Source organism: Lepisma saccharinum, chromosome 12 (genome assembly GCF_977018435.1).
Source record: "Lepisma saccharinum chromosome 12, izLepSacc3.1, whole genome shotgun sequence".
NCBI lineage: Eukaryota > Metazoa > Arthropoda > Insecta > Zygentoma > Lepismatidae > Lepisma > Lepisma saccharinum.
This window is the reverse complement of record NC_139240.1, coordinates 69,563,951-69,583,445: the sequence shown is the minus strand read 5'-3', so window position 1 is coordinate 69,583,445 and position 19,495 is coordinate 69,563,951. Positions and strand designations below refer to the sequence as shown.

At 38.4% G+C, this 19,495-nt stretch overlaps 1 protein-coding gene across 1 annotated transcript in view; it reads right to left on the bottom strand.

The window, feature by feature from the left end:
• Ube4B (Ubiquitination factor E4B) overlaps positions 1–2,441 on the bottom strand; it is a 54,086-nt gene extending 51,645 nt beyond the window's left edge. Inside the window, exon 1 of the mRNA XM_083132609.1 lies at positions 2,298–2,441. Within this exon, the coding sequence (XP_082988735.1) occupies positions 2,298–2,321 (24 nt within the window). The 5' untranslated portion in view covers positions 2,322–2,441. The remainder of the gene's footprint in view (positions 1–2,297) is intronic.
• Between the last annotated feature and the right edge of the window lie 17,054 nt (positions 2,442–19,495).

Sequence of the window (19,495 nt, the reverse complement as noted above, 5' to 3'; positions counted from 1 at the left end):
TATTAGCAGCAGTGGTCTATATCAGAACACCTTGCAGTATTTTTCCAACTCCATAGTGCACAGAAAAAAAAGTACTAATCTCCTAAATGAAAATAAATGCACACCGACGTAAGCTTCACACACACATTAACAACTAAAGAATACACACATCCGTCACCATGTAGCAGGCCAGGCTGTAGATCACGCACATGCGCAGTTTAAAATCTGGTGAAAATAGCTCGAAAGCTAGCTTCACCACCTGGTGGAGATAGTCACTCCAGAAAAAAGAGAAAAAAATAGGTTATGTATCAAGGCAAATGCTTATTTCAAACTCATATTATTTATTTAAGTTTGTTAGCACAACTTATAGGACGAATGTATTTGAAGTCTCAGTTCTTTATAGTATATCTAAGATATTGGTTTCCTTTCTTTGTATTATGGCACCAGTTTCATAGATCGGACACACATTAAAATCAGATATTTTGTGTTTCGCATAATTCATACTTACCAATTGTGTATTGCGGAACATAGTTCAAGGTGCCATTATGCTTTTTACACGAAAACAAACACTTTTTCTACTAAAATAACACATTTTTCTAAGTGCTACCAAATGCAAGTAATAGTGCGATATCGCTTACTTTGCGAATGATATCACTTCTTTTGTTTTCGAATATCAGTGTTTCCAACCTTCTTCACCGAAAAATACCTACTATCATGTTCGTCACGTGTGCAAATTGTACATTATGCACGAGTAGCTGATGGATAGCCCCACGAACCATACCGATAAGGTTAGGTTAGGCAAGCATAGTTAAAAAAAAGGGGGGGTTCGAAACACTGACATGATTTTCCGGTCAAATAGATACCACGATGAAAGAAAATACCTCGACTAACGTTGGAAACCTTAGAGAAACTCTTTTCCGTAAGCAGTTTCTTCTGTAAAACTGAAGAAATGTGTCTCCGATGTATGAAACTGGTACCCTCCTTTGTTGTAGTGCAAATTAATACTATTCTGAATGTTGTAAGACTCAATTTATAACCATTATTTTTGTATTACAAATTAACTTGGGATTAGCTCTCCAAATTCTTGCACAACTGTTAAACCATTACCTTCCATGGGTATAAAAATGAGTCGACTAAAACATTTACAAAATAGAATTAAAAATACATTTGACCCTTTCCAAGGTTTGTTCCCATCCCTAGTTGGTAGTAGTACCAGTTATTACGAACTCTAATAAAATATATTCAAGTTATATGTATAAATTTAAAAAAATATTTTCTCATTTGGGGTAATTATATCTATCCAAGTTACTTAGGATATTTACCCAATGAACCTGGTTCCATGTAATAGTAGTATGACAATAAGGTACACAGAATAAAGCTACAGTGAATTTACCTACATATTTTACTAATAAGTAACAACTTTTAAAGGTAAAGTTCTCCATCCAAATAGCACCATGCCAGGAAGGCACATTTAGGGGATGAGGGGGTAGGGCCCCACACTTTCTCGATCTTGGCAACTTTGGAGGTGGTGATCAGGACCACACTGCGGCCACCTTTATTCCCGTTACCCATTGATTTCAGGCTGGGTGAGTCCCAGAGCCACTTTATGCTGTGGGGAAAAGGCAGGAAAAATTCCGACCCTAGATCATCTCCCAGGATGAAGGCAATTAACAAATTTAATATTTGCGTTAAGGATCCAAAATCAATTTATTGAAAATACATCTAGTGTTTCCAATATGTTTGGATGAAGCTAAAGTTCAATGACATAAATTAACGAAATAGGCTAAATGAAACATTTTATCTATACATATTGAACAAGGTGAACCACATTGAATAATCTGTCATTTCGTTTCGCAAGTCTGATTGTAATCGAGGATGAAAACAAATGAAACGCAATGCAACAGAAATCCTGTTTTCTAAAATTAAAATGTCTCAACATATTTTGATAATTTGTCGTGCGCCTACATATTCTTGAATGACACTTCTCCTCTAGAAAGCAATGTTTTCATTGTTTACTGCGAATGAACACAAAATAAAATTCCACACAAAGGAACGGGAACTACAAATATCAGCGGAATCTTGAAATAATAAACTTTTAAATATAATGCAGAGTTCTATGGATAAAAAAATATTTTATTACAAATAAAACATTTTACTTAATACAAGAATTAACTGAGTGTGACTTTGAATGAAGTTCGTGATATTTTTAAACATAAAAACAAATTTCTCAATATTGCTGTCTAAGGACGTTTACGATTTCTCTTGCCTGGCAATAACTGCATTTTCAATTATCCAAAGATCTAAAGGTATATTCTCACCTCCTCCTGACTTAGCTCACTCATCACGACAATTTATCACAACACAACAGAGGTACAGTGGATATTCCTGGTGCAAAACTTAGAATTTAACGCAAACATGAAAATTCCCTTCTGCCATGGAATATATCATCCCAATCATTCGCTTTTGTTTGTGACTTTCTACTTCTCGCAACAAACACTAGATGGTGCGCCAACTCTACACGAGATGTATTTCGAAATTGTGAAACTTACTGCTTACAAATACTAATACGTACTTCTTTCACAACTATAATTAAAGTTGTAATGATCATATTATACATTCATGCAAAGACAAAGTTATTAATTATAAATACTCTCCTCTTTTCATTGACGTTTCCCAACTCATGTGATTCAGGATATGGGAAGAGTGTGGAGCCTTGGTTTAATCAAAGGAGCCCGGGTACGATCCCCGACGGAGACACATTGCGCAATAGTTCGGATCCCGGTCCAGTCTCGTTAAATTAACTTTAATATTTATATCAGTAGAAAAAGACGATGAATTATAAAATGAAGAGCACGCGGAAAGAACGGGTTTAGTCCATTTTCAATTTTTCAGGAGACCATTTTTTAACTTCAAAACGCTATAACTTCTACATTTATGTATCTAAAAAGTTGAAAGTTGTACACCATATGGAATGCTAATTTGTGTACAAACATTACACGGAAAATTAAAAATATTATAGAATTTAATCTTCAATACATCTATCTGTCTGTCTGTCTGCCCTCTAATTTTCTCTATAACAACTGTTATGAATGTCGCAAATCCGGAAGTAGTGAGCTAATGCCTGAACGTCGCAGGCATTTTACTACTTATTGGTCAGAAAAGCTTAAATTATGTGATTCTTATTTATTTTTATTGTTGTGTCATGAAATCTACAATATACAGCCCAGTCAACAAGGTAATGTTGCCACAACGTTGTGGCAACGTTAGCCCCTAACATACCTAACGTTGTTACAACGTTGAATGTATGTTGATACAACGTTGCGAAAACGTTGTGTCAACGTTTAAGGGGCATTTATTTCAACGTTGCTGCAACGTTGGTTGACAACGTTGTCGCAACATATACTGAACATTATGTAGCAACGTTAGGTATGTAAGGGGTTAACATTGCCACAACTTTTTTGCAACATACCTTGCTGCCTGTGTAATTTACGAATATAACAATGCACATTTAAAATATGGTTATTTCACATGGTAAGCTATTAGCAATCTTGCCACATTTTTGTATATACTACATATGTGTAACAGGAAAAACTCATGTTTGCAACGTCACAGTCTCTCTTTACATATTATAGAAACTTTTCATGTTCCACCAAAATAGACAATTGTTAGTCTGGAGATTTTCTTGAATTAACAAATCTCTAACTACACCTGGTAATCAGTTTCTTTTTGCAGCACTTAGCTCCTGATTATATAGTGTGGGATAAAAATATTTATCATGGGAGTTTCACTTGTATTCAACATATTTCATTTTCTGATCTTCCTTACAACTTCAATATTCACACATCTTTCGAAGGATAATAAAACACATTTTTTCACTAATTACAATTGAAGTTATCTTTATTTGTGTTACTAAAAGATATGTTTGTTTTGCATTTTGAGTCGCACTGCCATCTAGTGTACGCTGTAGGAAATATAAGGTTTGGTGGCCAGTGCACATACAAATTCAGATTAAACAAAACACTCCGATCTGACGCTTGTGGCACTCATGGTGGTGACCATCCAAACTAAAGCGTATTCAGTGGAATGTTTTTTTGTAAGTTGATGCAACGTTATCACAACGTTGTTCCCCTACATACAACATTCATCATAAATACAACATACATACAACGTTGTGGCAACGTTAGTGTGTTGACTGGGAGGTCAGTAGCGTACGCAGGATTTCATCAAGGGGGGTATTATTTCTAAAACTTTTTTCCAAATTCACATTACCATTGTTATATTATACTTTAATTAAATAATAATAATCACAATTAATTAATAATACTTATAATTAATTAATTAGCTGAATTAATACTAATACTACTACCAATACCACTACTACTACTATTAAGTAGTAGAGATCTACATAAATATCGTATTTATGGAAACAATAGAACGAAATTACTTTCTAGTCATTCGATTTTTATCAAATCCTGGGAGCATTTTATTTCATTTTATTTTCTTTGTTACGAAATAATTGTCTGGTCAACGAGGTGAGACATTTCAAGGGTGAAGAAGATCCATAAATACAAGATTCGATTCCCGAAATTGGTTGGAATTTTTCCGGCTTTTTCCCCGCATAAATGTCCCCTATAATTCACATCTGGATTATCTCGCTGTTCTTACCAACAAAACATTTTACAATAGTTAAGCTTATTGTCGTTTGAATAGTTGTCTAGTCAACAAAGTGAGACATTTTAAAGAGAGACATTCAAATGTACTGCGGTAAACAATATAGTGGGAAGGCGAATTCGTGACTGTATTCATGTCCGCCTAGCCTTTGTCTATACATTAGCCTCTTACAACGTACCAATAACTTTATTTAGTTAATTCTCATTGTTCACACACACAAAAAAAACATGTTCGTTGAACACTGGCATACATAGAGGGATGGCCCCTACCGAAATTTTGAGAAAATCAGAATTTTCAAATAAAAATCCGTTAAGAACTTTAAAAAATCAAAATGTGTAAATGTGAAACCTCTTTTAAAGTGAATCCCGATTACCATTTTTGTCTTTGAATACAATTTTAATAGACTGAAAAGCTCCAAAAATACGAAATATTTTATTATGCATCCTGCCCTCCAAAACGAAGCCATGTGCTATCCACATTTACTATTCCAGCTCCTCCCGAAAAATAAAATCCTGCGTTCGCCAGTGTGTTAAACATTGTTGCGACTGAGATACAAAACAACTTTTTTCTCTTTTAAATCATAGTTATCCTAACCTAACCTCATAAACTTGTGTATATTTTCAAGGCATCACTCTGAAAGACGCGTGTGTTTGGAATACTGTGCTTTTCTCCATGCTGCATGGAAATAGTAATTCAAATTATTATTATTATTATTATTATTAGTAGTAGTAGTAGTAGTAGTAGTAGAAGTAGTAGTAGAAGTAGTAATAGTAATATTATTGTCCCAGATCTTTGTGAAAAATTGGCCATTTAATTTTTTTCCACAGCATTTTTCATAATATTTCACAAGCTCAAGGGGGGGTTAAACCCCGTACGCCACTGATACAGGTTGAACATAAAGAGTGTTACGAAAGTGAGCTTGGTCAGAAAAGCTTACATTATTTGATTGTTATTTCTTTATATTGTTTTATTGTTATGTCATGAAATGTACAATATACAGGTTCAACATAAAGAGTGTTACAAAACTTGCAAACATTAATTTTTCATGTAAGCATACAATGGCATGTATGAAAACAGCAAAATTTATTGATTAAAATGAATATTTGTGTAGTATTCCTGGGCCTCTGAGTCACAGAACACTTAGTTCTTGCAGATCATGATACTTTTCCTTGGAGATAGGTAGCAGTCCCACATAACAGGATGATTGAAACAGAAACTATCTTTCAGCGAGCTTTGATTCCTATCGCCCACGAGACGAGACATGTCCCGTCTCGTCCCGAAAACGAGACGGGACAGGCTTTTCAAAATTCGAGACGAGACGAGACGAGACAGCTCGTGAAAAGTCTCGTCTCGTCTCGAGAGTCTCGAAAAAAATGTAAACAAAATAACTAATCAATTGCAAATGTTTGGGCCTCCCCGTGGCGCAGTGATAGCGTCGTCGGCTTGTAATCAAGGGGTCCCGTGTTCGATACCCGGCGGAGGCACGTAGTGGTTCGGATCCCACTTTAAACTGTAGGTCCAGTCCCGATTAGCCTTACTGTGCATAAAGTGGACTTAAAACAGTAAATCAGCAGCAAATATTTATTTATTCGGAATAAAGCATTTCCTTTCGAAACCCAAATCAGCTTCTATTTCATGAAAAAAGATCTGTAAGATTCCCCATCGAAAAATCCTAATTCGTCACACGTTGTCCGTAACAAATTTGCCAGACTTTAGCCTCATATCCCAACTATCTTAACTTGCAAAATTCGTACCCTAAGAGTTCTCTTCCATTCATCCTTGCGCAAAACCATCCGGAGGTAGTAGTGTTGCCCACGGGACGAGACGGGACAGGCTTTTAAAAATTCGAGACGAGACAGCATTTCACAGCATTTCCACGAGACGAGACAGGCCAAAGTCTCGTCTCGTGGGCAACACTAGGAGGTAGTCACTGCCATTGTCTACTATGGCCCTGTTCCAGCCATACTGGCGACAATCGTCAGAAAATTTCTCGCCCAAACAGACCCTTCTTTCATTTGCGACCCTCTTCTCAAAATCTACAGCAGCCTCGAGTGCTGGTTGCAAACTCCTAAGATTTCGTACTAATAACCTAGGTAAAGGTAAATGTCCAAGTGCATATAGCACAGTGCCATTTACGGGATGTGGGGGAAAGGTCATTTTGGAGGCGAAGTGATCAGCACCACACTCCGGCCGCTTTTGCCGTTCAGGATTGCCCCCATGCACCCATTGATATGAGGCTGGGAGCCCCGGAGCTGCTATATGCTGGAACCATCAGACATTTATTCACCCACTCTGGGAATCGAACTCGGATCTCCCGCCTGGCAGTCAGACGCCCTAACGACTACACTACCGCGGCTCTATAAACCTAGTAAAAAGCTTAGATACTCTACTTTGACGTAACGAACATAAAATTGCCTGAAGTCATAGAGTAATAAGCGACTTGCCACAGCAACAAGTGTAGCTTGGAAATGAACCCTCAGTAATAAATGCATCCTTCCGATTGAAAGTGACTCGAATTCACAGTGAAAGCTTGCTTATAGACTAAGGGAGATTTCACATCCAAGCGACCCGCGACCCGTAACACGTGTCGCTTCAGGATTTCACCAATCGAACGCAGGTTTGTGCGGCCTGCTATGCCCCTACGCTGTGAAACGTTGCTTTGAGTGGCTCGTTCCAAAGCGACATTTGTCGCTTGTCGCTCCGGTCTGAAAGCTCCCTAAAGGAGCTTGTCGCTTTGGTGCGAGAACTCTGTGTCGCTTGTTGCCTGTTGCTTCAACATGAAAGCTATCTTGTGGAAATTTGACACCGAAGCGACAAGTGACAGGTATAATTCACACACAAGCACAAGCGACACAATCCCCTTCAGTCTGAAGGAAAACATTCACCCCGCATACGTGAACCGGACTGAGGCGTCAAGAGACACGTGCAGCTTCTCGCGTGTCTTCTGTTCGAAAGGTTGCATTGACTACTGAAAGTTCGCTTCCAAGCGACTCTTGTCGCTTGTCGCCTGTAACTTTGGTGTGAAATCTTCCTCACAGGAAACTTTTCGCTTGTCGCTTGCATGTTGTTCTGCTTAGGCCGTTTTCTGGATACCGTGTATCGTCGCGAGGGTTGTCATCCGCGCATGCGCAGTGAATGCTTGCTTGTAAACTGAAGTGTCCCTGTTGTTCGATGCTGCAGTGTGATACTTCAGTGTCTCTTCTCACATTCAACAAGCCACAGGAGAGAAGCGACAAGCAACATGTCTCGCTTGGAAACGAACTCTCAGTAAACGTAACTTTCCGAACCGAAGCACCACGTGTCTCTTGTCGCTTGCGTGTCGCTCAAATTGGGTCATTTTCTTAATATCGAGCGTAGAATCGCCTCGATCTGTTGATACTGCCCGTGAGGTGAATACTTTTATCATAGACGGAACAGAAGGGGATTCTGTCGCTTGTCACTTCAATGTAAACTCCCTATGGCTTGTCGCCTGTTCCTTCTGTCTGAAAGCTCCTTAGGTGGATGGATAAAGAGTGGATGGGAGCCAGAAAAGAAAGGCAGATTCTATACACTATCTAGCTATTGATAATCAACAAACTTTATTTGAAATACTCATGTTCTTATGATTAAGGAATCATATTTATTTTCACTATACAGTGAGCAAAGTGATTTAAGGTTCAACCCATTTTCGAGAATAATATTTTGTCATGTCTCCCAGTTTTAATTTTTGTTGGTATAATATCCTGCATTAATTTTCGAGACGAGACGAGACGAGACAGAACCCTTCGAGACGAGACACGAGACGGGACAAACAAATATTTTCGAGACGAGACACGTGACGAAACAGCATTTCCACGAGACGAGACGAGACAGACCAAAGTCTCGTCTCGTCGCGTGGGCAACACTACTGATGATGTCCATTCCCCGTTGTAAGTTTCTCGGTGACTGATGTATCGTGGATGATGGCGTTCCATCTTTATCTCCTTGATAACACGAGATGGAAATGGACATTTTGGCTTGAACATTGATTGCAAGAAATTTGTCCAAAATCGTATCAAAGGCGCATCAACCTCCACCACATCAAAAGGAGTAGGTTTTGCTCTGGCATCATCTATAATTTTCATCCAATCCCTGGGAACTTCAGCTCTCAACTTGCATCTGATAAGACCCATGTCTGTCACTTTCCAGATAGGAATGTCCCCTTATAAGGGGGGATTGGTTTTTATTGATTGGGGGTGCTTTGTCTATATTACGTTGCTTTAAAGTTGGTTTTACAAAAGGTTAACTTTAAAGATATAATATATCAAAAACAGCAAAAACAAAAGAGAACCACGCTTTACGCGGCCACACGCAGACCCTATTCCACGTATAGTAACAGATATCCCCTGAGATATCTGTTAAGCAACAGACGAACTTTAGCCTAACTTTAATAATCGGTAACTAGAGGAGGGCTTAATAGGCTTATGATTCACTAAAATGATAGAAGGTCAGACACCTTTAAACGACATATTTATTCATTGAAAAGAACATCGCTTGTGGCATAGCTGCCACCAAACATGAGCACTTCACTGTACAAGACACAAAAAAAGATATACAAAAGATTTTGTACTTACATATCAGCCGTTTTCACACTATATCAAATCTACCTGGGGCCTTACACACGCTATTTCACTCTTTATCGCCACATCCCGACACATGGACAAATTTGTGGTACACCACACTAAAAAATTAATATTATGTGCTTCCTTGGTGTAACAAAGGCTTTGGGGGGTGATAAATGAGTTCTCCTGGCTTTTCTTGGATGGATGGCTAAGAACGAGTTGGATATTCTTTGATATCCTATGGATGCTTCTATGGCGTCAGTTCTGCCGACCATGTGGTCTGGATTTATGGGATGAGGGACACAAAACTCGCTATTTTGCTGAATTTTCACTGGGATCCATTTATGCACTTGTGGACACAATATCCCACTTGGTCACACACACTTAGGCCTGTATTTACTGTAACAGGACCTTAGATCCCTTTTCCCTTTATGTATCCTTTGTTGCTGGCACAGGTGGCCATTCTCACACTGGATTTTACCAGCAACTTCCAAGCTGACCTGCTCTCAGGTGGGTCTGTAATACAAGTGAGCTTGACTAGCAAGCTCAGAACACAATAGGCCATCTGAAAGTCTCCTCTGTGACGTCACAGCCTTGACGGCTTCTCATTGGCCAGCTGGAGTCCTTTGAGATCTTTCCTTGTCTTTGGGAGAATTGCCACTTTCTCCCACCAGATGGCAGAGTTATCAATTGCTTAAAAAGCATAAACAAAAGTGTTTTTTCAGCTTTTCTGGCTTAGTTATGCCAGATAATTGCAAATGAGTTTACTTTTAATAAATTAGGCATGATTTTACATATGGGTGAGTGTTATCTCTGATTTTCAGTAAAGAATAAAAGATTTAGTAAACATGTGATTTGGAGCACATGGTTTTTGTTCTCCCAAATGGCTACTGTTAGCCTAACAATGGTTGGTTCTTTATAAATAAAGCATTTCTACCCCTCCCATGAGTGACAACTGGTTGGTAAACATGACCCATGATCCTAATTGGGGGTGGGGGGTATAAATTTCTGGGAAAATAGCTCTCACAAGCTTTCCCTGATGCCAACCTAATGGCCCTTGTACTTAGGTTGGCCTGTGGTTATTTGTGTGTGGGCATGTATGCCCAATGCTGATTGGTCATACCCTAACAGGGAATGTCACGTGAACAGAATGAAAACGCTTCAATTGGCGAACAAGATAGTGATTATATCTGAAGAGCGTGTAATTCTTATTCTGACCCCCCACACTAATCACAAAAAACTTCTAAGTGCTTCACTTCAGGATCAAATAGTGTGGTCACATAGTGATGAAGAAAAGAAACTACTTCGTTAGACCCTTCTTTACCGATTGTCTCTGGGTAAGCAAAAAATACTGCAGCATTATTAGACAATCTATGTATATTTAATAAGAACAGAGAAATTTGCCTTTTGTAGTAAACAATATTGGTGCTGATGTTAGGACTTGGTAGATTTCGTTGAAAATCCATGCATATTGCTTCCGTGTTTCTCCAGATTTGCTTCGGTGGACCTTGTTTTCTACGCTTTCCTTCCGTAAATGTTGTTTAATCTCTCTTCTCTCTTCTTCACTGCTGGTATTCTTCAGTTGTCTTTCCAGGGCTTTTGAAGTAACGGTAAATTTGTGACATGTGCTGCACGTATCACTGCGCGGAAACCCAAATGAAATGTTATATCTTGTATTAAAGACTTTACGATATGTTTCGTAAGATGCTTTAACATTAGGATACATCTCTAGAAACATCTTGTAGTACATGTAATGTAGAACTTTTTTTTTTGGAAAGCATTTAGCGATATTATTTTAATGCTAACAGAACCTAACCTAACCACGAGAGCAATTAGGTTTATTATTGTTGAGTTGAGTTGGTGTTTTAAGTCCACCTTATGCACAGTAAGGCTAATCGGGACTGGGCCTACAGTTTAAAGTGGAATCCGAATCACTTGTCCCACCAGATTTATTATTAGAAGAATGCTAAGGGACCTAAACCTGACCATAGATTCGGATTCCACTTTAAACTGTAGGCTCAGTCCAGATTAGCCTTACTGTGCATAAGGTGGACTTAAAACACCAACTCAACTCAACAATAATAAACTATTCTATGACCTGACTCGTGTTTAACAAAATCTTAAAATATTTTTGTGTAAGTAATCGCTAAAACTTCACAGTATGTGTTACAGACGTAAGTGCATACATAGCATGATGAAATCACGATATAACAAAGATCGAGTATGCTGCCCCGCGCATGTCTCCTTTGAGGTTACAGCTGAAAAAGAACGTGGCAGCAGACACTACCATTTTCAAAGTGTTGCAAAAGTGAGAAAAAAAGGGGGAAAATGTTCCATACAAAAAAAAAGCGTACCTTAATATAAAATTATAGGAGAGGGGATATAGTATAATAATAAATACAAAATATCATCGAGACTTTATACATTTTCCTGGATTTAGTTCCTCCGATTCCAACACCCGTCGTTGAATCGCGCAACCATAAAATAACATAGACCGTATTGTAGAATGTTAATTTTTGCGTTGTCATTCTAATCTACAGCAACTGGGAACGACCTAAACCCACCAAGTTTAGTCAAGGATAATAGATTGTCCTCGGTTTAGTGCTCACGCTATAACTTGACAAGTTTAAAAACAAGACGCTGCAATCCATTGTTTGCGCACCTCACATTACATTTCCCCACTCCATTGTCTGCGGCGACGTTCATTCGCAGTGTTGCAAACTGGAGGGAGCTGAATCTTCTGAGAATTTTCAACGAAATTTGAATGTGAAAGGCATGAATTTGTATCCCGTCACCTACGCTATCTTTTGATTGTGCTAAATTCTAAATACATTTTGATAGTTTCCCTTTAAACCTTAAATGAATTAAGTTATATTATAAGAAATGAGCATAAGAAATGTATGAAATAAAACGATAGAAAAATGAAAAATATATAAACGATAGAACTGAGCTCACCTTCTAAATGTTTTCCAGTTCTCCTTCTTCAGTTTCATTCTCCCACTCATCCGAGTCTGTGTCTAACGATGAATCTGTGTCCGTGTCTGAATCGGCTTCACCAAGTCTAATTATCAGTTCATCTACACGCTCGTCCATAAGTCCATATCTTTCAAAGTAAGAATCTTGCAGCCAAGAGTAAAGAGCATGAACATTTCAATGCTTTAGAAAAGAACACAGGCAAGCGTGTTATCAGATTGCCTTCTCGTGGTGATTGTTGTACGATAAACAAACGAACCACCACCCCATTCGGTTTAAAAAATAAAATAAAATAAAATAATATAAAAAAAACCTGGACACTGCTCGATGTCGCATTCAGAAAATGAAGTCATTCGCCCTGTAGTTTCTCTTCGTTATAAACCTTAACGCACGTGCGTAATACTACAGTTTACGATCGGCGCACCGCACGCATTTTCAAAGGCCGGATTAAATAAAATGAACCACTGATATAATAGGAGCCTGCATGCACCGTCACACTAACCAGTGAAAATTGTTTGTCATATTTGTTTTAGCTTAATTTTGCTGAGTTGGCACCACTGGTACTCTCAACGCCAGACCAGTGAGTAGAAGAGTGGTGGGGAGGATGACGTAATACGAAGTGCTCCGCAGCGATCTGCGCATATCGGGACTTAACTTGTCAGGCTATAGTCAGACAGTTCGAGCTTCCCTGCCGTTGCGCTTTAGTATATTAATTCTTAATTTACTATTGTAATAAAATTAAGCCTTGTTTCCATATTAAAAACAAATAAAGAAGATATGCACAGATAAAGGGCAAGAATAAATCAAGATTATTTTTCTAATAGCATGTGGGAACAACAGTGGCGGCTGGCCAAGTGCAACAAGTGCAGATGTTTTCACCTAATTTTCAAATTAATATTGACATTTTTCATTTGCTTATTAAATTAAACTATTTCCCAGCAGAACGCACACGATAATACTCAAATAACACGCCGCTCGGCGCTACGCACGTATTGAGTTCGTCCCAACCCAAGAGCAAACACCGCTAGGTTGCGGAAGACTTAGCCGGTTGTCATGGCAACGGTGACGTCACCTAGCGTTGGCCTTGAACATGGTGTCGCCCTCTACGTGAATCAGTTCTCTCGTCGGAGAAAACATCGCATCCAGTGCTTGTGGCAAAATCTTCGCGTTCTCGCGAGATCTTGTTCCGCGTGTGTGTTTCGCGTTTCCTATCGTGTGTTGTGTTCATGTGTTGAGCTGTGGTTTCTACAATGAACCCAGTAAATGACTTAGTGTGTAATTTGTTGCAGACACCATTTTCCAGATGGACGGATGAAGACAAAAAAGGCGTTTTAAATTGGGGGGGGCACTGGCACTTACTATTTGTTTTCATTGCCTATAAATATACTTCTTCACCTGTTATTTTAGGCACGAGCCGCTACTGGAACAACTGGAAGAGATTAACTATGAAAAGAAACACACAAAACATCAACAGAAGAAAGAAAGAAAGAAAGAAATAAAAGAGAGAGGACATGAAGAGAAGGAAGAAAAAGAAAAAGAGAGATGGTTTGGTATAAGAAGTATGGGAGAGGCCCAGAGAAGATATGCAAAGTACTGAGGAAAGTGGGTATAAGAACTTACAGGAAAGGAGGACGCACTGTTATAAGTACAGCGCCTAGCAAGGTGCTGTAGTTATAAGTAAAGCCAGCAAGAAGAAGGAAGAGAAAGGAAGAAGAGGAAGGGGTTATCTACGAGGTGAAGTGCAGAGGATGCGAAACGAAGAAGAGACTGAAAGACAGGTTAAAGCAACACATGGATGATGTGAAATTGAAGAAAGAGGAATGCCATATCCAAAGACACTAGAGAAACGGGACATGAAGATTCGGCTAGGCGAATAGGAAAAGAGAAGAGAGAACTCCTTCCATTTGAAGGAGGCCAAAGAAATAGAGAAAGGAGAAGGACTCAAGACAAACAAGGAATGGAAGAGTGTGTCAGAGAAAGTTGAAAGGATGAGAAAAAGGAAGGAGGAAATAAGAAGAATGAACAAGGAAAAAAGAGAAGAGGACTAGGGGAGGAGGTATTCATCCATATAAAAAAAGGCAGGAGGGTGGGGGGAATGATAAGCGGGCAGTTCCAGACACTTGCTAATCTTGACCTGTCAATCACCTGTCAGTGTGGTAGACCCATTAGTCAACTGTCAAGAGGCGATACCATATGAAGGGCCAGGGGGAAAAACGATGAATGTTCATTCGAGACGATTTGCCAGGAAATCAAAAACAAGTATTTCTCTTTCATACTGTAAATACGTCAATATATGCCAAAATAATAATGCGTTTTTGAGGCACTTCTCACCGTTTCCCAACCTAGGCCGTTCCCATTCTTATAGTACAGCTTTTGAGCTATCAGATGGCGCTGCGATCTCAAAATGGGCGAAAAATCGACATTCATCCTTTTCCCCCCTGGGTCTTCATAATTCCTTTGGAGAAATCGTCCAAGATAAGGGCTGTCAACATGATTTGTTTTTGTGTGGCTAGTCACACTGCTATGTGTATGTAATCTTTATTGACTTCGATCTCGATGAAACTAACGTTTAAATAGATTGTGCCACCAGCGGAAAGTTTGTCAGTGAGTGAACAAACAGCACCGTGGCACCATTTTTTGGAGTGTGATTTGTGGATTTCTACTCTGGTTGTGGCAACACTGGTGGTTAGCAGAAGCAGACGAAGTTAATTCAGTGAATATGAAAAAAATGGCGTTGAGCTTGTGTTCGGCTACGAGGTTTTTCGGATCGTGATTGTGTTATCCGGTTTTTATTTCGTAGTTATTACGTGTTTGACTATAAAATACCTCTTGTGAGGTATTCGAAGTGAAAATTAATTTGGATTTATTAACTTAGTGTGTGTATTTGTGTAAATAAGAGTATAGTAGTGGTAACGATAAACTGACTCACCTGAACGCTATTAATCAATGTAATGGGGGAAGAAGCAACCCTATGTGCTGCTGATACCCTATTAGCATTAAGCGGTGGTGAAACTCCCGTCTTTCTACAGACTAACATATCAAGTGTGATTGACGAGGATGCTATCATGAAAGGGGTGGAAGAAAAACATCGTGCACAAAAGAGATCGGCGGATTCAGAATCATCTGCCCAACCAGATAAAATCATCCGATCGAACGAGAATGAAAATTCTCCATCACGACAGTACACATATGACAATGCACAATCAGGTCCATATATAGTACTGTTAGAGGGAACAGGAAAAAATATAGGAAAACTGTCCGGTGGCAGTTTAGGGAATAAATTTCGAAAGGCAGGACTAGACATAGAATTGATCGAACAGTGTGGTAAAAATAGAGTCCGTGTGACTTTTCCAAATGCAAAAGCTGCAAATGCTTTCACACAAAACGAAATGTATCATAAGGATTTACAGGTTCGAGCTAGAATTCCTCAAGCTCTTGTACAGCGAGACGGTCTTATTTTCGGAGTTGGCATAGATATCAGTGTACAAGACATTATGGATGGAGTGCAATCGGCGATCCCAGTCATCAGTGCGAGGCGTATGCAGAAGAAAATATGGAATAATACGGGTTCTTTCGATCTGAGAGACACAAAATTAATATGCCTAACCTTTCAGGGTAATGTCTTACCAGAAAGAATACTAGTAAACAGCGAAATTTTCGAGGTCCGGCCTAGAACGAGGTCTGTCTTACAATGTCAAAACTGCTTCCGTTATGCACACCAAAGTAAGAACTGCCGTTCAAAAGCAATCTGCATCAACTGTGGAAAAGAAAAACATGGAGATTCCTGCACAGAAGTTCCTATTTGTGTCATATGTCGAGGTAATCATAGAGCTACATCCCCAGATTGCCCTCAACGACAAATAGAACACCAAATACAGACGCGGATGGCGGAGGAAAACTTATCTTATTTTGAAGCTAAGGCAAAAATATTGGGGACATATAAACCACCTCTAACCAGAAGAGACATTTTGGCACCTCCATTAACTGCTAAACAATTTCCACCGCTCCCCTCTCACGCTGAGGTCATCCAAAGTACAATGGCACGTCCATTAATATCTGTGACAACTAGAGAGTCAATAACTCCTAAAATAGTTACATCCTCGCAACCCTCAATGCGAAAACAGAAAAATCACACGAGTGTGAGCAAAGATGGGCTGCACTCACGTAGAAGTAATACGCGGACACGAGAAACTCCAAAACCACCCAAAGAGCTATTTTATGAATCTTCATCACTTGACAGTTTATCCGAAGACGAGGAGATTACGCCATCACCCCCAATTGGACGAAATGCGCAACCCCAGTCTGGATCCAATCACATTGAGCAACATCCACATGAGCATAGATCATCAAATAGACAGATCATTTCAAATCCTCCGGCGGAAAATCTTCAGGCACTGTATAAATCGTTAATGCAAACTTTGCCAGAGCTGTGGTCGGCACTAATAAATATATCAGAACTTAGAAGACAACAACCACTACTTAAACATATTCATGAGCTAACAGGGAATCTCTTGACTGTTTTACAAAACTTAATTTCATAAATCCAGGAATCAAAGGGGAAAAAATTAATAGTATAATGTACGGAATGGAATTTTTAATTCAGTGGAATATAAATAGTTTTTCCGCACGTAAAATCGAATTAAATAAACTAATTGAGGAATCCCATCCTTTAATTCTCTGTTTACAAGAGACTAAAGGAAAGCAATACGAGAATTACAATCTAAAATATTATAATACTATAGGTCCGCCATTTCAACACAATGAAAGAGGTGTGAGCATACACATTCATGAGAGTGTGGCCCACCATACTCTTTTTTTATACCCAAAAATTAATATAGTAAACAGATATCATGTAGAAATCATAGCAGTGCGCATAAAAATACAAAAATTTTATTTCAGTATTATTAATGTTTACATACCTTCGAATTCGTTATCTCAAAAAATACAACTACAAGATTTTCAAGGTATTCTGGACAATATTCCAGGCCCTTATATTTGTGTAGGAGATTTTAACGGGCATCATCCAATGTGGGGCGGTTCACGATCAGATAATTTAGGACAGACTTTAGTGGACTGGATAGAACATAATAATTTTATCATACTTAATGATGGTTCGATAACACATATTCCTCGATCTGGAAATAATCCTTCTGTGATAGATCTAACCATAGTGTCTGATGAAATTTTCCCCCAACTTACCTGGTTAGTGGATGAGGATATGCGTGGAAGTGATCACTTACCCATACATGTTCAAGGAAGATTTATGTATAATGTACAGATCCCGCGAAATGCACCTCTCCTTAGACGCTGGAAAACTAACCTTATTGATTGGTCACTGTATTCCACAACAATCGACTCCTTGATATTATCAGAAAATTTACGATCTAATACTGATATCTCGTATTCTCAATTTATACAACTAATTACAAAAACTCTGGATATCGTAGGTATACGTTCAAAAGGGCAAGATACACATAGATTCCCACAATTATATTGGTGGACACCAGAATGCGAGACTGCTAAACAGAATCGTAAACGTGATGAGAAAACATTTGCTAGCAGACCCACAATTACCCACAAGATTGCCTGGAAGAGAAGTCAGGCTCTTGCTAAAAAAGCTTTCAAAAAAGCCAAAAAAATAGCCTGGATAAATTATTGTAACTCTCTAGGAAATGCTGAACCTATAAAACTCGTCTGGAAAAAATTTAATTCTTTAAGACACCCGAAAATAAGCAGGAAACAGACAATTGATGTAACCTGGCAAAATGAATTTCTTTCAATGATTGCGCCTCCTTCAGTAAATATAGAATATCAACCTCCTCTGGTTCCACAACAAATTTTTACAAGAGAGTTTCCAGCTGTGACTGTCATAGAATTACATAATATACTACAGAGAGTTAAAAATTCAGCACCAGGAATGGATGGAATTCCATACCAAGCTATAAAGAGCTTACCTAAAAGGGGATTTGATATTTTAGTCGCTATATACAATAAAACATATACCGGGGGTAGTATACCTTCAGAATGGAAAACACATGTAGTAATTCCTATATTAAAGTCGAATAAACCACCATCAAATGCCCGTTCCTACAGACCAATAGTTCTAATTTCAGTATTGGAAAAATTATTCGAACGCACGCTACAAAAACGTCTTATGTGGACTTTAGAAAAACAACGATTCTTTCCCCCTACGCAAATTGGTTTCAGATTACAACATAGTAGTCAAGATGCCATTGCAATTCTCAACGCTGTAATTCAAAATAACATTGTTATGAATTCCTATTGTTATAGTTTATTTATCGATGTGGAAAAAGCCTATGATGCTGTACCACTGATGCAACTTTGTCAATTACTAGAAAGAATAGATATATCTCCTATGATTCCCAGATTAATTTGGAATTTATATGCTGATCGAAAAATTTTTGTGTGGTTTCAAAATTCTATCCAGGGGCCTAGATTCACAACTACAGGAATTCCACAAGGAGCTCCACTCAGTCCTATACTATTTAATATATATACACAGTCTCTACACAATGAACAATTGGAGGATTTTGAACTTATTCAGTATGCAGATGATTTCTGTTTTTACAGAATTACTCCACAAACAACACAAGGATTAACAGACATGACACGTTTAATACATAAACTTCAAGCATGGTTTTATGAAGTAGGTTTATCTTTCAACCTTAATAAATCTCAAATTATGATTTTTAATTCTCGTAACCAAAATGTATTTCCTAATAATATTAATCATATTTCTGACATCCCAGTGGTATCTACATGTAAATATTTAGGAATTCATTTCGATCGTAAAAATAATTGGAAACTGCATATAGATTATTTAATAAATAGAGGGAAATCTGTCCTAAACATTCTTCGTGGATTGGCAACTACTAAGTGGGGTAGTCAACCCACAATTATGTTACTATTTTACAGAAACTGCTTTCGCTCCTTATTTGAGTATGCGGCTTTCAGTTACGGTGGTGCGTCCTCAAAACAGTTACAAAAAATTGATGTACTACAACGCAAAGCATTACGAATTTGCTCTGGATTGATGAATTCTAGTCCAAACGTAAGTGTTTATATGGAAAATAGAGAGATGGCTCTATCTCATCGCCGCAAACAATTAACAAATAAATTTCTTTTTCAAACCTGGGAGAATCATAATCACCCATTTAATTTGCTATTTGAAACACAAAAACAGTGGGCACTTATGAATGTTATAGATCCGATCAACCCGAAATTTTATTTTCTTCATTGTTATAGTATGGATCCTGACGCGTACCAAAATT